Source organism: Heterodontus francisci, chromosome 16 (assembly GCF_036365525.1).
Source record: "Heterodontus francisci isolate sHetFra1 chromosome 16, sHetFra1.hap1, whole genome shotgun sequence".
NCBI lineage: Eukaryota > Metazoa > Chordata > Chondrichthyes > Heterodontiformes > Heterodontidae > Heterodontus > Heterodontus francisci.
The window spans coordinates 54495363-54514685 of record NC_090386.1 but is presented as its reverse complement, the minus strand read 5'-3'; the positions used below and the strand labels follow the sequence as shown (position 1 = coordinate 54514685).

At 42.9% G+C, this 19323-nt stretch overlaps 1 protein-coding gene across 1 annotated transcript in view; it reads right to left on the bottom strand.

The window, feature by feature from the left end:
* The window catches only part of cdh26.1 (cadherin 26, tandem duplicate 1), a 123936-nt gene extending 105338 nt beyond the window's left edge, over positions 1-18598 (bottom strand). Inside the window, exons 1-6 of the mRNA XM_068048521.1 lie at positions 18497-18598; positions 18107-18281; positions 13986-14008; positions 12349-12367; positions 11369-11421; positions 4491-4613 (exon numbers count right to left, since the gene is read on the bottom strand). Of these exons, the coding sequence (XP_067904622.1) occupies positions 4491-4613; positions 11369-11421; positions 12349-12367; positions 13986-14008; positions 18107-18281; positions 18497-18598 (495 nt within the window). The remainder of the gene's footprint in view (positions 1-4490; positions 4614-11368; positions 11422-12348; positions 12368-13985; positions 14009-18106; positions 18282-18496) is intronic.
* Between the last annotated feature and the right edge of the window lie 725 nt (positions 18599-19323).

The window sequence follows — 19323 nt, the reverse complement described above, 5'->3', positions numbered from 1 at the left end:
ACAAGCTGCCGCAGACCCAGTCTAACAGCTATGTCCTTTAGGACTTGGCCAGTAGTGGTGCTATCTAGTTTGGGAGGGGGATGGGAACCGGACTTGTAATCCAGGGACCAGTGGGTCCACTCAGAAAGACAAAGAGTGTAGTGAGGTATTGGGGAAGGTAGCACTGTCACAGAGGACAGATGGGCACGGAGAAGGGTTAAAGTGCGTATACTTCAACGCAAGAAGCATCAGGAATAAGGTGAGTGAATTGAAGGCGTGGATGGGCACTTGGGACTACGATGTTGTGGCCATCACTGAAACGTGGATAGGTGAGGGGGAGGAATGGTTTTTGGAGGTACCTGGTTATAGATGTTTTCATAAGATTAGGAATGGTGGTAAAAGAGGTGGGGGGGTGGCATTGTTAGTTAGAAATAGTGTAACAACTGCTGAAAGAATTTTCGAGGAGGATCTGCCGACTGAGGCACTGTGGGTTGAGGTCAGGAACAGGAAAGGAGCAGTCACCTTGATGGGAGTTTTCTATAGGCCCCCCAATAGCAGCAGGGAGGTGGAAGAGCAGATTGGGAAACAGATTTTGGAAAGGAGCAGAAGTCACAGGGTAGTAATTATGGGGGATTTCAACTTCCCAAATATTGATTGGCAACTCTTTAGATCGAATAGTTTGGATGGGGTAGTGTTTGTGCAGTATGTCCAGGAAGCTTTTCTGACGCAGTATGTAGACTGCCCGACCAGAGGGGAGGCAATATTGGATTTGGTACTAGGTAATGAACCAGGGCAAGTGATAGAGCTGTTGGTGGGCGAGCACTTTGGAGATAGTGATCACAATTCTGTAGCATTCACTGTGGTAATGGAGAGGGATAGGTATGTGCAACAGGGCAAGGTTTACAATTGGGGGAAGGGTAGATATGATGCTGTCAGGCAGGAACTGAGGAGCATAAGTTGGGAGCATATGCTGGCAGGGAAGGGCACGGTCGAAATGTGGAACTTTTTCAAGGAGCAGATAGTAGGGGCCATTGATAAGCATGTCCCTGTCAGACAGGGAAGGGATGGTCATGTGAGGGAACCGTGGTTGACAAGAGAGGTTGAGAGTCTTGTTAGGAAGAAGAAGGATGCGTATATAAAGTTGAGGAAAAAGGGCACAGGCATAGCTCTGGAGGGATACAAGATGGCCAGGAAGGATCTGAAGAAAGGGATTAGGAGAGCTAAGAGAGGGCATGAAAAATGCTTGGCGGGTAGGATAAAAGAAAACCCCAAGGCCTTTTACGCGTATGTCAGAAATATGAGGATGACTAGGGGGACCGTAGGTCCGGTCAAGGACAATAGCGGGAGACTGTGTGTTGAGCCGGAAGAGATAAGTGAGGTTTTGAATGAGTACTTCTCTTCGGTATTTACGAATGAGAAGGGGTGTATTACTGAAGAGGACGGTGTGAAACAGACTGGTAAGCTCGAGGAAGTGCTCGTTAGGAGGGAAGACGTGTTGGGGTTTTTGAATAACTTGAAGATAGACAAGTCTCCCGGGCCTGACGGGGTATATCCAAGGATGTTATGGGAAGCAAGGGATGAAATTGCAGAGCCGCTGGCAATGATCTTTTCATCTTCTCTGCTGACGGGGGTGGTACCAGGTGATTGGAGGGTGGCAAATGTTGTGCCCCTGTTCAAGAAAGGGAATAGGAACAACCCTGGGAATTACAGGCCAGTTAGTCTTACTTCGGTGGTAGGCAAGTTGATGGAAAAGGTGCTGAGGGATAGGATTTCTGAGCATCTGGAAAGACACTGCTTGATTCGGGACAGTCAGCACGGTTTTGTGAGGGGTAGGTCTTGCCTCACAAGCCTGATTGAATTCTTTGAGCAGGTGACCAAGCAAGTGGATGAGGGTAAACCAGTGGATGTGGTGTACATGGAGTTTAGTAAGGCATTTGATAAGGTCCCCCATGGTAGACTTATGGAGAAAGTCAGGAGGCATGGGATAGTGGGGAATGTGGCCAGTTGGATTAAGAATTGGCTAACTGATAGAAGGCAGAGAGTGGTCTTAGATGGTAAATACTCAGCCTGGAGCCCAGTTACCAGTGGCGTGCCGCAGGGATCAGTTCTGGGTCCTCTCCTGTTTGTGATTTTTATTAACGACTTGGATGAGGAAGTCGAAGGGTGGGTCAGTAAATTTGCAGATGATACAAAGGTTGGTGGAGTTGTGGATACCGAGGACGGCTATTGTCGTCTGCAAAGGGACTTGGATAGGTTGCAGTGCTGGGCTGAAAAGTGGCAGATGGAGTTTAACCCTGAAAAGTGTGAGGTCGTCCATTTTGGAAGGACAAACATGAATGCAAAATACTGGGTTAACGGTAGGGTTCTTGGGCATGTGGAGGAGCAGAGAGACCTTGGGGTCTATGTGCATAGATCATTGAAAGTTGCAACTCAAGTGGATAGGGCTGTGAAGAAGGCATATGGGGTGTTAGCGTTCATTAGCAGAGGGATTGAATTTAAGAGCCGTGAGGTGATGATGCAGCTGTACAGGACCTTGGTAAGGCCTCATTTGGAGTACTGTGTGCAGTTCTGGTCGCCTCATTTTAGGAAGGATGTGGAAGCCTTGGAGAGGGTGCAGAGGAGATTTACCAGGATGTTGCCTGGAATGGAGAATAAGTCTTACGAGGAAAGGCTGAACATTCTAGGCCTCTTCTCATTAGAAAGGAGAAGGATGAGGGGTGACATGATAGAGGTTTATAAGATGATCAGGGGAATAGATAGGGTAGACAGTCAGAAACTTTTTCCCCGGGTGGAGCAAAGCGTTACAAGGGGTCATAAATTTAAGGTGAAGGGTGGGAGATATAAGGGGGATGTCAGGGGAAGGTTCTTTACCCAGAGAGTGGTCGAGGCATGGAATGCCTTGCCCGGGGAAGTTGTTGAGTCAGAAACTTTAGGGACTTTCAAAAGGCTTTTGGATAGGTATATGGATAAAGGAGAATGATGGGGTATAGATTAAATTGTCCTTGACAGAGGACAAAGGATCGGCACAACATTGTGGGCCGAAGGGCCTGTTCTGTGCTGTATGTTCTATGTTCTATGTTCTATCGAGCCACTCTTGGAGATGGACATTGAAGTCCCCCACCCAGAGTACATTCTGCACCTTTGCCACCCTCAGTGCTTCCTCTAAGTGGTGTTCAACATGGAGTAGTACTGACTCATCAGCTGAGGGAGGGCAGTAGGTGGTAATCAGCAGGAGGTTTCCTTGCCCATGTGCGACCTGATGCCATGAGACTTCATAGAGTCCAGAGTCGATGTTGAGGACTCCCAGAGCAACTCTTTCCCTACTGTATGCCACTGTCCCGCCAGTGTGACAGGACATACCCAGGGGATAGTGATGGCAGCGTCTGGGACATTGTCAGGTTAAATACAACTGAGTGGCTTGCTAGGCTATTTCAGAGGGCATGTAAGAGTCAACCACATTGCTGTGGGTTCGAAGTCACATGTAGGCCAGACCAGGTAAGGGCAACAGATTTCCTTCCCTGAAGGACACTGATGAGCCAGATGGGTTTTTAACAACAATCGACAATGGTTTCATGGCTATCATTAGACTAGCTTTATAATTCCAGATTTTTTATTAATTGAATTCAAATTCCACCTTCTGCTGTGGTGGGATTTGAACCCATGTCCCTAGAGTAATACCCTTGGTCTGTGGTTTACTAGCCAAGTGATAATACCACTACACCACCACTTAAGTTATGAATCAAAAAGTCCCTTTCTCTGTTAAGAAAGCTCCTTTTTTTATTATTTTAATTGGATTAATGTTCTCTGCTGAGTTGGAGTCTGTAAGGATAATTTCCCACAGTCTACATGAGGTGGCCATGCCAATGCCTATAGACCTGATGAATGACGTTTTGGTAAATACTATCAAACAAGTTATACTGGCTGTTGATTACTCTGGCATCCTGTTTTTCTCACAATAGAACATACAACACTATTGAAGTGATCCAAAATCATTTCTGGCTGCAAGCTGAAACTCTTGTTCACCAGACAAACACAATACATTGTACACCTGCCTAACATTATTCTGGCCTGGGGATGTACACAGTGCTGTTGAGGACTGGTGAAGATCTTCAGGAGTCCCAGATCTTGTGGCACAGAGCAATGCACTGGAGTACTCAGGGTAGAGCTGGCAAGGGGAGCAACTTGGGCGTAACTAGAAATGGAAACAAGCCCTGATTATAAAATACAGTTTGTTAAATACCTTCAAGAAAGTAACCAATATCAAGCTTTTTATTTAGCAGGCATTGAACTGATCATAATGCTTAGACATGAGGCTACAACGAGCCAGTCATCAACCTTACTCATAAGACTTTGGACACACAGACAAAAAATATAGAATTTGGAGCAATAAATACTTGTTCAAATTGTACCAACTGGTGGCTGTTAAAAGATTTGGGTATTTTTCATGCTTATCTATGTAGAAGCTACAAAAATTCTCCTTCTTTATCTTTTTGTCTCATATTAACACTTACTTTCATTGCAATTTTAGGGAAAGGTCCTTTATCTTCTTCAGTAAGTTTGAAAACAGAAGAAATCCACCTTCTCTTCTCACGGTGCAACACCACTGAATGCTGGCCTTCTACTCTGTTCAGCTCCTAAAATTAAGCATTTCGATATTTAACACTTTAATATCTAAAATTAATATTGATCACCATGTCAAACAGCTTAATAGGTTCTGGAGGTTCCATTCTGAAGAGATGGTATTGTTCCAATCCAAGCCAGCAAGGAATCCTCCTCAGAGTAAAAAAAATCAGTTTACTTGAATCTTAAAGTGTACCAAATTCTCACCACTCCTGTTATCTACAATTAATGTTTATTCTTACATTCTTGTTAACAGCAGGATATCCTTAAATACACTTTAATGCAAAATTTAAATTAGTAATTCCACACACATATTGTTATAATGTTAAATTAATTAATGATATACAGGCTTTGATCTTGACTGGGGTGGGTTTTCCAAGTGGGCAGGTCAAGAGGGGGTGGGCAAGGTTTTGTGGTCGTCAGGCACACTGTGGAGTTCTGAGTGTGCATCTTTTTTTCCAGCTGGTTCCCTGCCCAGAGCCAGTCTGATTGAGAGTCGTGGCACCCCATCGGGGAATGCTCTGGAGGAGACCACAGCTTAGGAGCAGGTAGGGAGCTTTCTGCTGGGATAGTCATAGAGTAGTGGGGAGGTGGTGACAAGTAATCCAGAGCCCAGGGTAATGCTCTGGGAACACGGGTTCGAATCCCATGGCAGATGGTGAAATTTGAATTCAGTTAATAAATCTGGAATTAGTCTAATGGTAACCATGAAACCATTGTCAATTGTTGTAAAAACCCATCTGGGTTACTAATTGCCCTTTAGGGAAGGAAATTTGCAGCTACAAGTGACTCCAGACCCATAGCAATGTGTTTGACTCTTTGAAATAGCCTAGTAGGCCACTCAGTTCAAGGGCAATTAGGCAATAAATACTGGCCTAGCCAGCGATGCCCAAATCTCACAAACAAAAAAAGTGGGAAGTGGGGCCCTCTGGGTTTGATCTGGGGGAGGAGGTTGCCAGTGATCCTTGAAGGGGATAATTGAGGGAATTTGTGTTCATGGGGTTGGTGCTGCTGGAGGGGTGGCCTCCTGGAGGTGGGAGGGTGAAGCAGGTTTGCTTGGTGGGCTGGGAGGAAGTAGTGCTGCTCCTTCTGGCACACAAAAAGTGCTGGAATGGCACTTATCCCTTCCATGCAGTAGTTACCCACCTCTCTTTAGCTGCTGGTTTTCCAAGGTCCAGGAAACCTGGTTGGCCAGGGTTGAACTTGGAAGACAGATAAACTCTGAGGTGTGCAGCCTCATTATAACATTTAAACAATTAGTTCACCTTCTGGGTCCTATTCTGTTGCGTCCATTAAAACTGGAAGTGGGCAAGTTCAGGGTGGGTTGGGTTCAGATTTGAGATTTTTAAACTTTTGACACGTCTAAATGAAGTATCCCTTTTATCAGTCATCTTTACTTCTCCCTTTTACTTTCCCTCTCTTTAGGCTGAATTTTCCCAAGGAGGCAGGAAACAGGCATTGGGACTGTTTTCAGGTCCCAAACCCACTTCTGGTGAGAAACCGCTTAAAGTCAAGATTTTCACATGGTTTAGTCCTTACTTGGCATAGAGACAGGTTCCCTGTCCAAATAAGGGTGATGGGTGGACTCTCAAAGCTGGAGGGCCAATCAGAGGTCTTCCAGCTTTAGAGAAGCACCCAGCTGCAATACAAGGCCACTCAGATCAGGGGCAATTAGGCAATAATTACTTGGAGAGCACATCAACAAAAAGGTGCTCTCTCAAACACTTAGAATCATAGAATGTTTAAGGCACAGAAAGAGGCCACTTGGTCCATTGTGTCTGTGCCGGCCGACAAACGATCCACCTATTCTAGTCCCACCTTCCAGCATTTGGTCCATAGCCCTGAGGTTTATGGCACTTGAGGTGCATATCCAGACTTTTTTTGAATCAGTTGAGGGTCTCTGCCTCAACTACCCTTTCAAGCAGTGAATTCCAGACCATCACCACCCTGTGTGTGAAAAGCTTTTCCTCATCTCCCCTCTAATTTTTCTACCAATTGCTTTAAATCTATGCCCCCTCGTCACTGACCTCTCTGCTAAGCTGAATAGGCCCTTCACCTCCAATCTATCCAGGCCCCTCAAAATTTTATACATTTCAATCAGATCTCCCCTCAGCCTTCTCTGTTTCAAGGACAATAACCCCAGCCTATCCAATCTTTCCTCATAGCTGCATTTTTCCAATCCTGGCAATATCCTTGTAAATCTCCTCTGTACCCTCTCTAGTGGAATGACATCCGTTCTGTAATGAGGTGACCAGAACTGCACACAGTACTCAAGTTGTGGCCTAACCAATGAGTTTTGCACTTCCAGCGTAACCTCCCTGCTCTTGTATTCTATACCTCAGTTAATAAGGGAAAGCCTCAGCTAATAAAGAAACTTTAATTAAAAACTTTAAGTTTAATTAAAAAACATAATAAGCAGCTAGTGGCGTGGGGCTGGAGTGGTGGGAGCGGGGGAGATCCTCTACAGGGCGGCCTTTGGATGTACCCCCACCTAAGCAGGCAGGGAGGGCCTGTAGGCCTACCAGGAGCACTGGCACCCCAGCTGCTGCTGGGTGCCCGCCTACAGGCAGTTGATCTACCTCCCCATCATGCCAGGAAACTGGAGGTCAACTGGAAAATCTGAGTCAGCCTCCTTCATCCCTACTCAACAAGGCTCTTAACAAGCCTAATTGACTGCCCACCTTGTGGGAATGGGCGGCCTTCCCGGGCCCCGAATCTGTGTTGGCCAAAACGGTCAGCATTGGGAATGGGGTCGGGAAGCCAGCACGCTTGCCGGCCTCGTAATCCTTGGGCCCCAACTGCCTCCCTTCCTGATGTCAGCTGAGCCTGAAAATTCAGCTCTTTATTTTACTTTCTGTACCTGATTTGACAGTAAATATTCTAACTGATTCAGACTTGGGTGGAGTGTAAAATGGTCGATCAATTCAGTGTAGCTTGTTCTTCGCCTGACCATAAATGTGCAGATTACCCCCATGGGTCTGTACTAGGCCACAGATTTTCAAAGAAAATTTATGTAATTTGTAAGCAACTTTAGAATCGTAAATCCTAATGGAAAGCATAGATACAGCATTTTCTTTTCAATTTTCTCCCATTTTTATTTAAGAAGATTGTAGGATGAACCAGAAATTCCCTCTTTTTTTAAACACTAGTTTTTGTGCTGACCTGAAGACCTACATCCCTGCGGCCCCACTCTATTATGGACAACAGGTCCATTATAATTAATGCAGTGATTGAATCTGATTTTTGGGTGACTGAAGTGAACAGACAACAATGATTTTTAGGCCACAGCCACATTTCAATTAAGCCAGAAATCTGAAGGGTGCCAGAAAGGCGTAACTCGCCAGATTGAGGCCTACTGATATCAGGCCGTCCTGGCAACCAGCAAGATAGGTTCGGGGAGAGGGGTTTTCCTGCTCCTCCAGATCCCACAAAAATAATTCCAGACATACCAACCCCACTGTCTCATAAACCAGGAGACAAACTCTTAAAAATCAAGAGTTGCAAATTTTTCAAACATAAGCCAATATAAATTGACAATTGGTTTATAAACCTCAATCGAGCATTATTTATTTGTAACAGGTCAGAGCTCTTTATAAAAACTATTTTTACTGTATCTGAAAATGTTTTACAAAAAACATTTAAAAAATCCAACCAGTTACCACCATGTTGCTATGCATCTCAGCTCTGAGAAATTTCTTTTACCAAAAGATATTTCTCTGGAAAAAGAAAAAAGAACTTGCATTTATATAGCGCCTTTCATGACCTCAGAACCTCCAAATGTTCATACAAATTATCTAAATGTTTCAAGATGTTTTAAAAAGGGCATTGCCATCTTTTAAGACAAAACCTCTACCTAGTCAAATTAGTGATTCAAAAATATGGGCTATAGTTTGTTCCTTTAGTTTCAGTAGATTTGTTTTTGAACAGTTTCAAAGCTACATCTTGAAACAGAAACTCTTCAATGGCGCTGATATTACAAAAATAAAAATGGATATAATGACTACTACATTGTCTATAACATGGACTTGTAGCACTGAGTTTTTCTCCTGCTTGAGATAGGACTTTAAAAAGTGTTATCATTTCCATTAACAATAGCATCGTTTTAATTATATTTACAGAACCATAAGAAAGTCAAAAACTGAAACAACTGTTTTGAATCCAAAGTGGCAGATTCAACTTGTTCCAAAATCTTTGACAATAAAGCTCATGTCTGCACTCTGAGCAGCACCATCTGTTTGTAAATAGAATTCTCTGACTTACATACCAGAAGTATTGATCGTGTCGAGCCCTTTAACAGAGTGTCTGCGTATTTCAGGCAGCGCAACATGACGGTTTTCAAATGCTGCCTCAAACCAGCAAAAAAAAAACTGCCAATCACATGCAAAAGGCGGTCAGACAGTCGTGCAGGCTGCTGGGGGCTGACTCTCTGTCCACAGCTAGAAAAGCTGTTAATCCAGCCCTGGGGTCTGATTGCCCCAAGCCTCTCACACTGAGCTGAACACATTTACAAAAAGATAAACATGCGGTCATGATGGAGGTTGTCATCTTTAGGTTTCAGTGTTTATACCTTTCCCACCCTCGCCCAATATTAATCTTACCCCAAGATAAATGCGTTTTTGAAAAATCCTGACACTTCAGAGCTCAGATCACAAGAGAGGCCCAACTTTACTCCCAACATCTCATGATAATTTTGGGAGAGTTGACATGTCTAATTCCAAACTTACCTTTGCTGAGCCTCTTCAGCTCCATCAGAGCCTATACACTGCACAATCCAGTCAGTTCCAGCTTAAAATGATAATCGAGGTTTTATTTTTGTCACAGGATTTGCCTATTAACAGCAGGCTGCTGCCTGAAACAGGCAGACATTTTGGACACCTGGCAGAAGTACCCTTTCATAATGGCCACATTGTCAATGTCAATTGAGCAGGAAGAATACTGATCCCATTTTGAACTAGGTGAAGCAAGTGAAAATCGACCTGTAAGGATAGAGTTTCTTGTTTCACATTGGACTAAGTGTCCATCTGGAGCCAGTCAAGCCCAGAAAACAACACTTTAAAGCTGGAAATGTTAAATTGGCAAACAATGGAATTTAACTAAAAATATTGCACAACATTATTTCAATCCCATTGAGGATATTTGACACTCTGTAGTGACTATATGAATCATTATATTTCAGTGAACACTAGGATGCATTGTTGGAATCTATAAGAAGAAAGATATTATTTTACATTATTTTAATCAGAATTGGTTTAACTTGTATGCTCATAAATCCTATCTTTTGATCACATTGCACGGATAACATTGGAGAAGGGTGAATAGAATTTCAGGGCTGAAGACACTGTACAAATTAAGGATAGGCACATATAGATTATAAAAAGAGTAAGCTAATTGACGTTCTATAGATTTATTTGATGTTGAGTTACGTTAAGAGACGGACTTTTACCACAGCTGGGGCAGAGGGTTAGTATAAAAAAGGGATTTTGATTGCCAGTGAAGATAAATAATACATTCCTCCGTAATTAAGGTTAGACGGGATAAGACATTAGAGGTGTACAAAACAGGGGATACAACCAATAAACTGAGTAATCCCTGCAAAATGAAACATATAAGAATGCAATATTCTGAAGCTCAAAGTAAGGTAAAAGGGAATTCTATGATCTACTTTATTTGATGCTAGCATAAGCAGCATCGCTTGATGTATGTGAGGACACTGGTATCTATATCAAACATACTTCATGTAAGGGGTTATGTTTTATTATTTTATTGATTTTATTTGATTTAATAATATTTCAATCAGACATTTTTTCAGTGTTTTCCACTCCTCAAGCTTGTATTAGAGGTAAAGGATGTATGACAATATCCAATAATAATAATAATACAAATCCCTTTATATAAAGGCAACAAGGCTATATGGCAATATCCTATATAAACACAACAGGATTTCTGTTAGGATTTGACAGGAAGTTATATAACATCTTTATGTAGTAGAGTTAATATTCGATGTATAACTCCTGCTGCACCATTAAACTAAAAAAAAAAATGCCTGGAATTTATCATCTCCCAAAAATAAAATCTCCTGTGTAGATAAAAATTTCTTGATAACCTTCAGATTTTGCACTTCCTTGTGGGGAGCCAAGGCTGCTGGTTGTGCTTTTGGGCTGCACATGTGTAAACTTTATAACCAATCATTGTAAATTAAAGCTGTGAGCACATCCTGTTTTCCAATACGTTCTCCCTACCGGCCAAGCTCACTGTCAGAAGTCTAAAGTTTGAAAATGTAAAAGTCTCTTCCTTTCCTTCATTTTAAACATTTTGGAGTGTAGGTCTATTAACTGCAAAAAGCATCTCTTTCTCTTTTGGGCCTCCTTATCTCGAGAGACAATGAATACGCGCCTGGAGGTGGTCAGTGGTTTCAGTCGCTGTGAGGCAACTATGGAGTGACCTCTCCATGGCGCATGCCTGGGCAAATTTATGGAGGTTGAGAGTTGCCCAGTCGTCAAAACCCCCCTCTCGGCCTTTCTGGTGGGGTCCAAAGGAGTGCAGGACACGACGTTTGGCACCAGTATGGCTGCAGGAACTGCCGGAAACATGCCAAAGGTGACACATGACCGCCTACGGGGTTCCGCTCCGGATTTTCTGTTAGCATACACTTACAAATTCTACTTGAAATTTATAAAACCTATTTTAACAATATTAATATAAAGTTAGGTTCAATAATTGTTTACCATTCAACATTAAAAATGAATAAGTAAAGCAAACTAGGACTTACCATTGTTAGGAAAAGTACCAAGGCATACGTCCCTAACCCCATGTTGATGAAACCTTGCAGCAAAAATGCAACACTGGATATTATCTTCAGTTACAAATACAGCATACAATAAAGGATATAAACAAGGTAGGGTGACAAGTCTTGAAATGCCGGTTTTTTCATGACTCATGATAAACAAATTCCACAGACTGAAAAATGCTCTGTGCACCAATGGGAGTTGTGCTAAACAACAAAACGTTATTTGCATATTACACTTAAACTGGAAAGATAAATATGGATAAAGCTCCCATTAGTAACTTACCTGGAAGTCAATTCTAAAGTACACTTAATTATCAATACATCAGACAACAAACCTTACTTTAGCTTACACAAGAATATCTCTTTGATTTTGGACTCAGTTTTTTTGGTTGCAATATAAATGTTAATCATGTTTATATAACTGCTTGTTTTAAGATGCAGTTTGCCAACCTTAGGCCAATTGCTGTTCCCGTATTATGTACAATAAGTTGAGCAGAAATGTATGATTATATATTAATTTGTATGTGGTGTAAACTGTGGCGTGGAGTCAACTCCTCCTTGTCCCCTTTATTCCCTATACCCACTTGATCCTGGTCGTCACGTGGAACTAGGTCCTCTTAATTCAGGCTCAGGCTGGGTATTTGGGATATCAGGTTACATGAGAAAATATACAAACTGGGTGGTTTTATTTTAATTTAAAAAAGTCAACAGATGAAACTCTCCACCCTCCTGCTTACTCCACAGGTACAGTTAATGGCTTAGTACAAAGAGGAGGAAACGCAGTCCTTTCTTTAACTATCAATTTACTTTATTCACGTTGTTGTACAATGTAAGAATAAGGCTCTTACACTTAGTTAGACAAAAGCATGCAACTTCAACTGAGTTATACAGTTAATAACAAAACTAGCTAGAATTCATAAGCACATCCACTAGGTTCCTGTGACCTTTCCCGACCTAGTCACAGGAAACTAAGGATAATACCTGAAAAAGGGAGAGTTAACACTGGCCAGGCGTTCCGTTCTCTCTCTCTTCTACGTCGTCGCCGCATTGCTCACGCAGTGTCTTCCACTTCCACGATAGTTGGTCTCCAGAGTCTTTGCTGGCTCTATGCCCAAAAAGCTCTCTTCTTATCCTCCCTCTTATCTCTCCAAATCTGAGCTGCGTCTTTCCAGTTGGCTTTAAGCCTGCTCACCTTGTTCGCATCTTCTCCTAATTGGCCCAGGCCCAAAGTCCCCGATATCACACCGTGTCCAAATAAGGCCCTTTTCCTGTGATCGCTCCTTTGTCTTGTCCTATAAATTAATTAGTTCAAACTGGTTTTTACCAGTACAGGCCAGTGTTCGAGTTCCTGGTTACTACAGGTCACAAACAATCCCAGCAGCTTGTAACTGATTCTGTATTTCTTGCAGCCCCTGGCCAACAGTGGAAACTGTAAACTTGCATATCAGATTAAATACATTGGCCCCAATTTTGCAGAGGGGATGGGGGTGTGTTGACAGTGAACTGTCAATGTTCACCTCTGAAACTGACAACAACTTCAGTACGTCGGGCATGTGGAGACTCACACGGAAATCCTAAAGTTGCAGTCTGTCACTCAGTGTTCTGTCATAGACTCCGCTATGGCCCCTACCCACCACTCACCACCCAACCTCCACCGCACCCCCCGCCGCCCAAAACCACCAGAGCTCGCAATCATTGAAATCAGTGAGAATTTCAACTCTGCCCATATCAATGTTGGAAACCCCATAAAAAGTTTGAATCAGGTTATCGGGTGTAACTGGGTTTTTAACAGCAATTTAATTAATAAAATTTGCTCAACAACAGAACTGGTCTTGAAAAAATAGTTGTACATTTGTGGAGTGCTGTTAAATGGTTAATGAGTAGATTTTTTTTTAAAACTAATTCGTTTTCAGAATATTTTAGCTTCTAACTTCACTCCATGTATATGTCCCAATTTTTAATTTGCTCTATGTAAAACAAAAATTAATTTTATTTCACTGCTTTTTCTTTCCTAGTTTGGGGAAATCTGAGAAAATCTTTTGATGTGATTGGCTGTTTGGACAGGCTGATTGATGGCATTGTTCCAGCTCCATGGGAATATCCACTAAAGAAGGCTGCAATCAGTTGCTGTGTCACTGCACAGTGCTGGAAGGGAAGCTCATCTCTCAGCGATGCTTAGTTCATATCAGCAGTGACCGTCCTTGCTTTGCTGCTGGCCACAAGCTCCAGGCCATTAATTTTGTTCTCCCAGGAAGGAATACGGGCTGGAAAATTGGCACAATCTTTTAGCCCTATCCCTGACCCACAAGTAGAGCTCCCCACTCAGTATACAGTATCAGTGAATTATGTACCAATGTAAAACAAATCATATTCCATTGAATATAAAATAATTAGAAATTTATAAATGTTACAACATTCTTTAAAATGTTATAAATATAAAATCGAAGTCAATAACAAATGAAACAAACTTTCAGTTGAAGATGCCACTTCCGATTATAATTACAGCAAAAGGTTACAACACAGTCCTTTTGTGATTCTTATGTGCAAATCAGGAGAAAATGGTGTGGCGTAATGTGTTTGTCCATTTGCCAGTGTGAACACTGGTTAACCTCATGTTATTCACTGTTTTGGAGCAGGAACTTACTTAATTGACGCCCTCACCCTGCTTCTTGGCAGTATCTGCCTTACCAGTAACAAATAAATGTTCTGTCCCTTCAAGGCAAGTTGCAGATTCCCAGAAGTGGAGAGACCCATTGGAGCCTGGTCTCTGCCATTTTCTAGGGCTTTAACAATCTACCAATAAGCAATTGAGGAATCCGTGAGGAAATTTGGCCCCTCAATCTCACGGTCTTACTTTGCCAAAGTCTTAAAACTGCGGAGCACTTTGGAAGTAATTTTAACCTATCTGGCCCAGCAGAAAACTGATGGGAACTGATTGCCACCCATTTTATACTGATACTTTAAAGGGACGAGGAAACCGCCTCCAAGAGCTGCCGGCCAATCAGAGGGCTGGTAGCTCAACAATATCAGCGGTGCCACCAGGAACGGTGGCCACTGCCAGTACTGCAGAGGTCACGGACCCAGGCCCAGCGGTGGAACCACGGAAAACAGAAGGCACCGGTGAGGAGGGGTGGGGATGTGGTCGTTAAGTCCAGGGGATGGGATCCAGCGGGGTAAAGTTCTTCCTAGTGTGGGTCTTCTATGGGTCACAAATTGCCCATGAAGGAGGGACATTCCCCCGCTCCCAAGCCTGCAGGAAGGGTGCCTTATTTTACAAAGGATCCTCCCCATGTGGCGGAGGTACCCCACCACTGGTAAGATCCCAGCGATGGTGGGAAGAGGCACATAAATGGCCTTAATAGGCCTCTTAAGGGCCTCAATTGGCCTCTGGGCGGGAAGGCCGTCATCGACCTACCCACCCATGGGAAGATCACAAGGCAACAGGGGGCGATGAGCTCTCCACCACCATCGTGATTCTCCGTGCCCCTGCCACCAACCCCACCTCAGGGGGGCCTGAAAAATCTTGACCCCTAACTCAAAGACCAGAGGATCACTCCAGGGAGGGGTGGGGGGGGGGGGGTGGCATGAAAAGGCAGAGGTGGGGTTTCCCCCCGCCTTTTGGGCCAAGTGCCAGGACCCCCACTTCTAGCACAAAATCCAGCCCTTTGTTTACTTCCTGATTTTTTTTTTAAGTCGTTCATGGGATGTGGCCATCGCTGGTAAGGCCAGCATTTATTGCCCATCCTAATTACCCTCAAGAAGATGGTGGTGAGCTGCCTTCTTGAACCATTGCAGTCCTTGGGGTGTGGGTACACCCACAGTGCTGTTAAGAAGGGAGTTGCAAGATTTTGACCCAGTGACAGTGAAGGAACGATGATACAGTTCCAAGTCAGGAGGAGAACTTGCAGGTGGTGCTGTTCCCACGCATCTGCTGCCCTTGTCCTTCTAAGTGGTACAGGTCATGGATTTGGAAGGCACTGTTGAAAGAGCCTTGGTGAGTTGCTGCAGTGCATCTTGTACATGGTACACACTGCTGCTATTGTGCATCAGTGGTGACGGGAGTGAATGTTGAAGGTGATGGATGGGGTGACAATCAAGCGTGTTGTTTTGTCCTGGATGGTGTCGAGCTTCTTGAGTGTTGTTGGAACTGCACCCGTCCAGGCGAGTGGAGAGTATTCCATCACACTCCTGACTTGTGCCTTGCAGATGGTGGACAGGCTTTGGGGAGTCAGGAGGTGAGTTACTCACCACACAATTCCCAGCCTCTGACCTGCTCTTGTAGCCACAGCATTTATGTGGCTGGTCCAGTTCAGTTTCTGGTCAATGGTATCCCCCAGGATGTTGATAGTGGTGGTGTCTTGTTCCAAAGTATATGGGGCTAAACTGAGCCATGTCACACCTAATTTTTAGGTGTTATGCAGTCAACTAAGACCCAAAGATGGGGGCCGAGCCTCGTGGGTACTCTTCCAATTGGAGTGTGCAGGGTGCCACCTTGGTAAAAGGGCTTGCAGACACATGCACCAAACAACTGCCAGTGTCATGTAGAGCAGCAAAATTATGGCACAAATCAGTGGCAAACACAGATTTGAAGCCATTGCTGCTATTTTCCAATTTCACACTCCAGCCAGTGCCTGTCTTAGCCTCACACAGCTCAACACAATATTAAATGGAATGGAAGGGCATCCACAAGTGCTATGTACAGGGAGCATGCAGTACTTGCATGTTAGTTGCTGGATTACTCTACAGGGAGGAGGCTGCTGGTCTTGCAGTATGGTTTTGATCATAGAAAATATTGTGCTGAAAGGAGTGCTTCCAGATAAGCGTGGCCTGGCAGGCCTGCCTCTGGGAATTGAATATGACTGGGGGAATGAAGAAAGGCTTTGCAGAGCAGGACATGTTGCTCTGACAAGAAGAAGGAGAAAGACAGGGAGGAAGTGGAGGAGAGGGAGGAGGAAGTACGTGAGAAAGTAGAGCATGATGAAGGGAGAATACAACATAGACAGCCCCTTTGTGTCCGGGCTCTATGTGATCAGATTATTCTTGACTGATATCAGTAACCTCAACGACATCTTCCCATTCACCAATGGTTCCATATGCCTTACATTTCCTCTATCATTGATCAACATATCATTCGCTTTCTGACAATACAAAGGGATCTAGATAGGTTAAGTGAGTGGGCAAAGACCTGGCAAATGGAGTACAATGTGAGAAAGTGTGAAATTGTCCACTTTGGCAGGAAGAATAAAAAAGAATAAAAATATTATCTAAATGGTGAGAGACTGCAGAGCTCTGAGATGCAGAGGGATCTGGGTGTCCTAGTGCATGAATCACAAAAGGTTAGTATGCAGGTACAGCATGGAATTAGGAAAGCTAATAGAATGTTACCATTTATCGTGAGGGGAATTGAATGCAAAAGTAGGGAGGTTGTACTTCAGCTATACAGGGTATTGGTGAGACCACATCTGGAGTACTGTGTACTGTGCTGGTCTCCTTGTTTAAGGAAGGATGTAAATGCGTTGGAGGCAGTACAGAGAAGGTTTATTGGACTAATACCTAGAATAGGTGGGCTGTCTTACGAGGAAAATTGAACAGGTCAGGCTTGTATCCACTGGAATTTAGAAGAGTAAGAGGTGACTTGATTGAGACATATAAAATCCTGAGGGGTCTTGACAGGGTGAATTTGGAAAGGATGTTTCCCCTTGTGGGAGAATCTCGAATTAGGGGTCACTGTTTAAAAATAAAGGGTTGCCCATTTAAGACAGAAATGAGAAGAATTTTTTTCTCTCAGAGGGTCATGGGTCTTTGGAATTCTGTTCCTCAAAAGGCAGTGGAAGCAGAGTCTTTGAATATTTTTAAGGCAGAGGTAGATAGATTCTTGATAAGCAAGGGGGTGAAAGGTTATTGGGGGCAGGTGGAAATGTGGAGTAATCAGTTCAGCCATGAACTTATTGAATGGCGGAGCAGGCTCGAAGGGTCAAGTGGCCTACTCCTGCTCTTAATTTGTATGTTCGCCTCGCTGCCAAAACACTTATTTTATTACGTAACTGAAATTGAAGATTACAATGAAGTTCCTAGAACAAATCAATAAAAATTTTATGATCAAGCAACCTGCTGAGCAATTGAATACTTTACTGATTCTGAGCAAATCCAGTTCCATTCTGTAGCATGAAAGCAAAATACTACAGATGCTGGAAATATGAAATAAAAACGGAAAGTGCTGGAAATACTCAGCAGGTCAGGCAGCATCTGTGGAGTGAAAAGCAGAGTTAATGCTTCAGGTCTGGACAGTCTAAGTGGCTGTAGCAATCACAGTGAAATTAATTCAGCAAACCTGATCTAACCTTTGATTTTAATGGGATTGGAGCTATGATACTTAGCTGTTCAACTTGCACATTAGGAGTTTCTGTGGAGCAGAGTAAAAGTCCAAGCAAGTTATGATGTGGCGTAAACAATGTTATAAGTCACCCACACCATAATAATGGTGCACACCACAGATGCTAGATTAATATGAATCGAATTTTCAGTAAATTCAGGCTCAAAGGAAAAAATGTTAACCCAACAGAACTACCATGGAATTATGCTAGGTGTTCATTTAAATATGTTTGCATGAAATCTGGAGTCTAAATGTGGCTAATGTTTAAAATGGGTCCAAGCAACTGAGCGCACTAGAACAGAAAAGTACTGAGTTGCAGGCCGAAAAGAAATTAACACAGGTGTTACTTTCCAGTTCAGCACCATCTTTGTCAAGTGCAGCTGCTCTTGTGGTACACAAGACCAGGGAATTGGTCACCAATGAAGTGCATGGTATAATTGCCATGATACACTGTGGTACTAAGTGAACTTTACTGGAAGACTTGGGATGCGAATAACCCTGATTAATCAGATTTATTTCCAACTGTTACACAAAAATGGAAATAAAAATTGAGTGTCTTAAAATTGCCATGTAATGGATTTGTGATATGAGCTAAAGTAATATTTGCTGATTTTGAATGTGTTTTAATTTGGGAGAAATCCAGCTGCAATTCAGTATTGATTTTTTTTGTTGACAAAGCTAAGCTAGTTCAATAAAATTTGTCTCCACATTATCCAGGTAGCTGAATCTAGCATCACGGTCAACCATAGTGATGCAATCAAGAGATGCTGTTTTGTTTTCTTCATCTGCGTTGTGATAAACATGGGGCTGATGGTGTCCTTATGTATTTTCCCTGGCATTGTAAGCATTCAGTCTCTGCAAAGTAAAACAAGCAAAACATTAGTTAATATAGAATAGTTTAATCATTGCACTCGTGATTTATTTAACAATTCCAAACGAGTACACTTTATGGTAAGCTTTCTTCACATCTTGAAAACAACAATTGTTTGTGCTTGGTGAACATAATTCTGAACAGTAAGAACATAGTAAGTTCAGCTAATGAAATTATGGTTCTTGCCATCCATAAATTTAAGGGACCAAATTAGTGCATCTGCAAGAAACAAACTATTAACCAATCCAAATTATCTGATAAACCTCAAGATGATGTTTCAAAATAATGCAAAAATACCATTTTCCCAATATTGGCAGCCATGAATGGATCCTGTCCAAGAATTCCTTATGTAATAGTTTTTAATGGCAGAATATTGGAACTCAAACTATATCACTGTTCCTGATTTCACGTTACATTTGAGGCACTCTTTTTCCTAATGTTCCACCATTAGAATATGCCACCAATTATTTCACTTCTCTCTGAGGTCATTAGTTGCACAATGGTGCTGCTACCAGAAGGGAGACAGAAAACAGAGCTGTACATATATAGCTATAGAGGGAGATGCAGTACAATGGTTTCACATGGAAAGACGACGACACATATGAATTAGGAACATTTACCACACATTCAAAATCCTGGAACTCCCTTCCTAACAGCACTGCAGGTGTACCTATCTGACATGGACTGCAACGG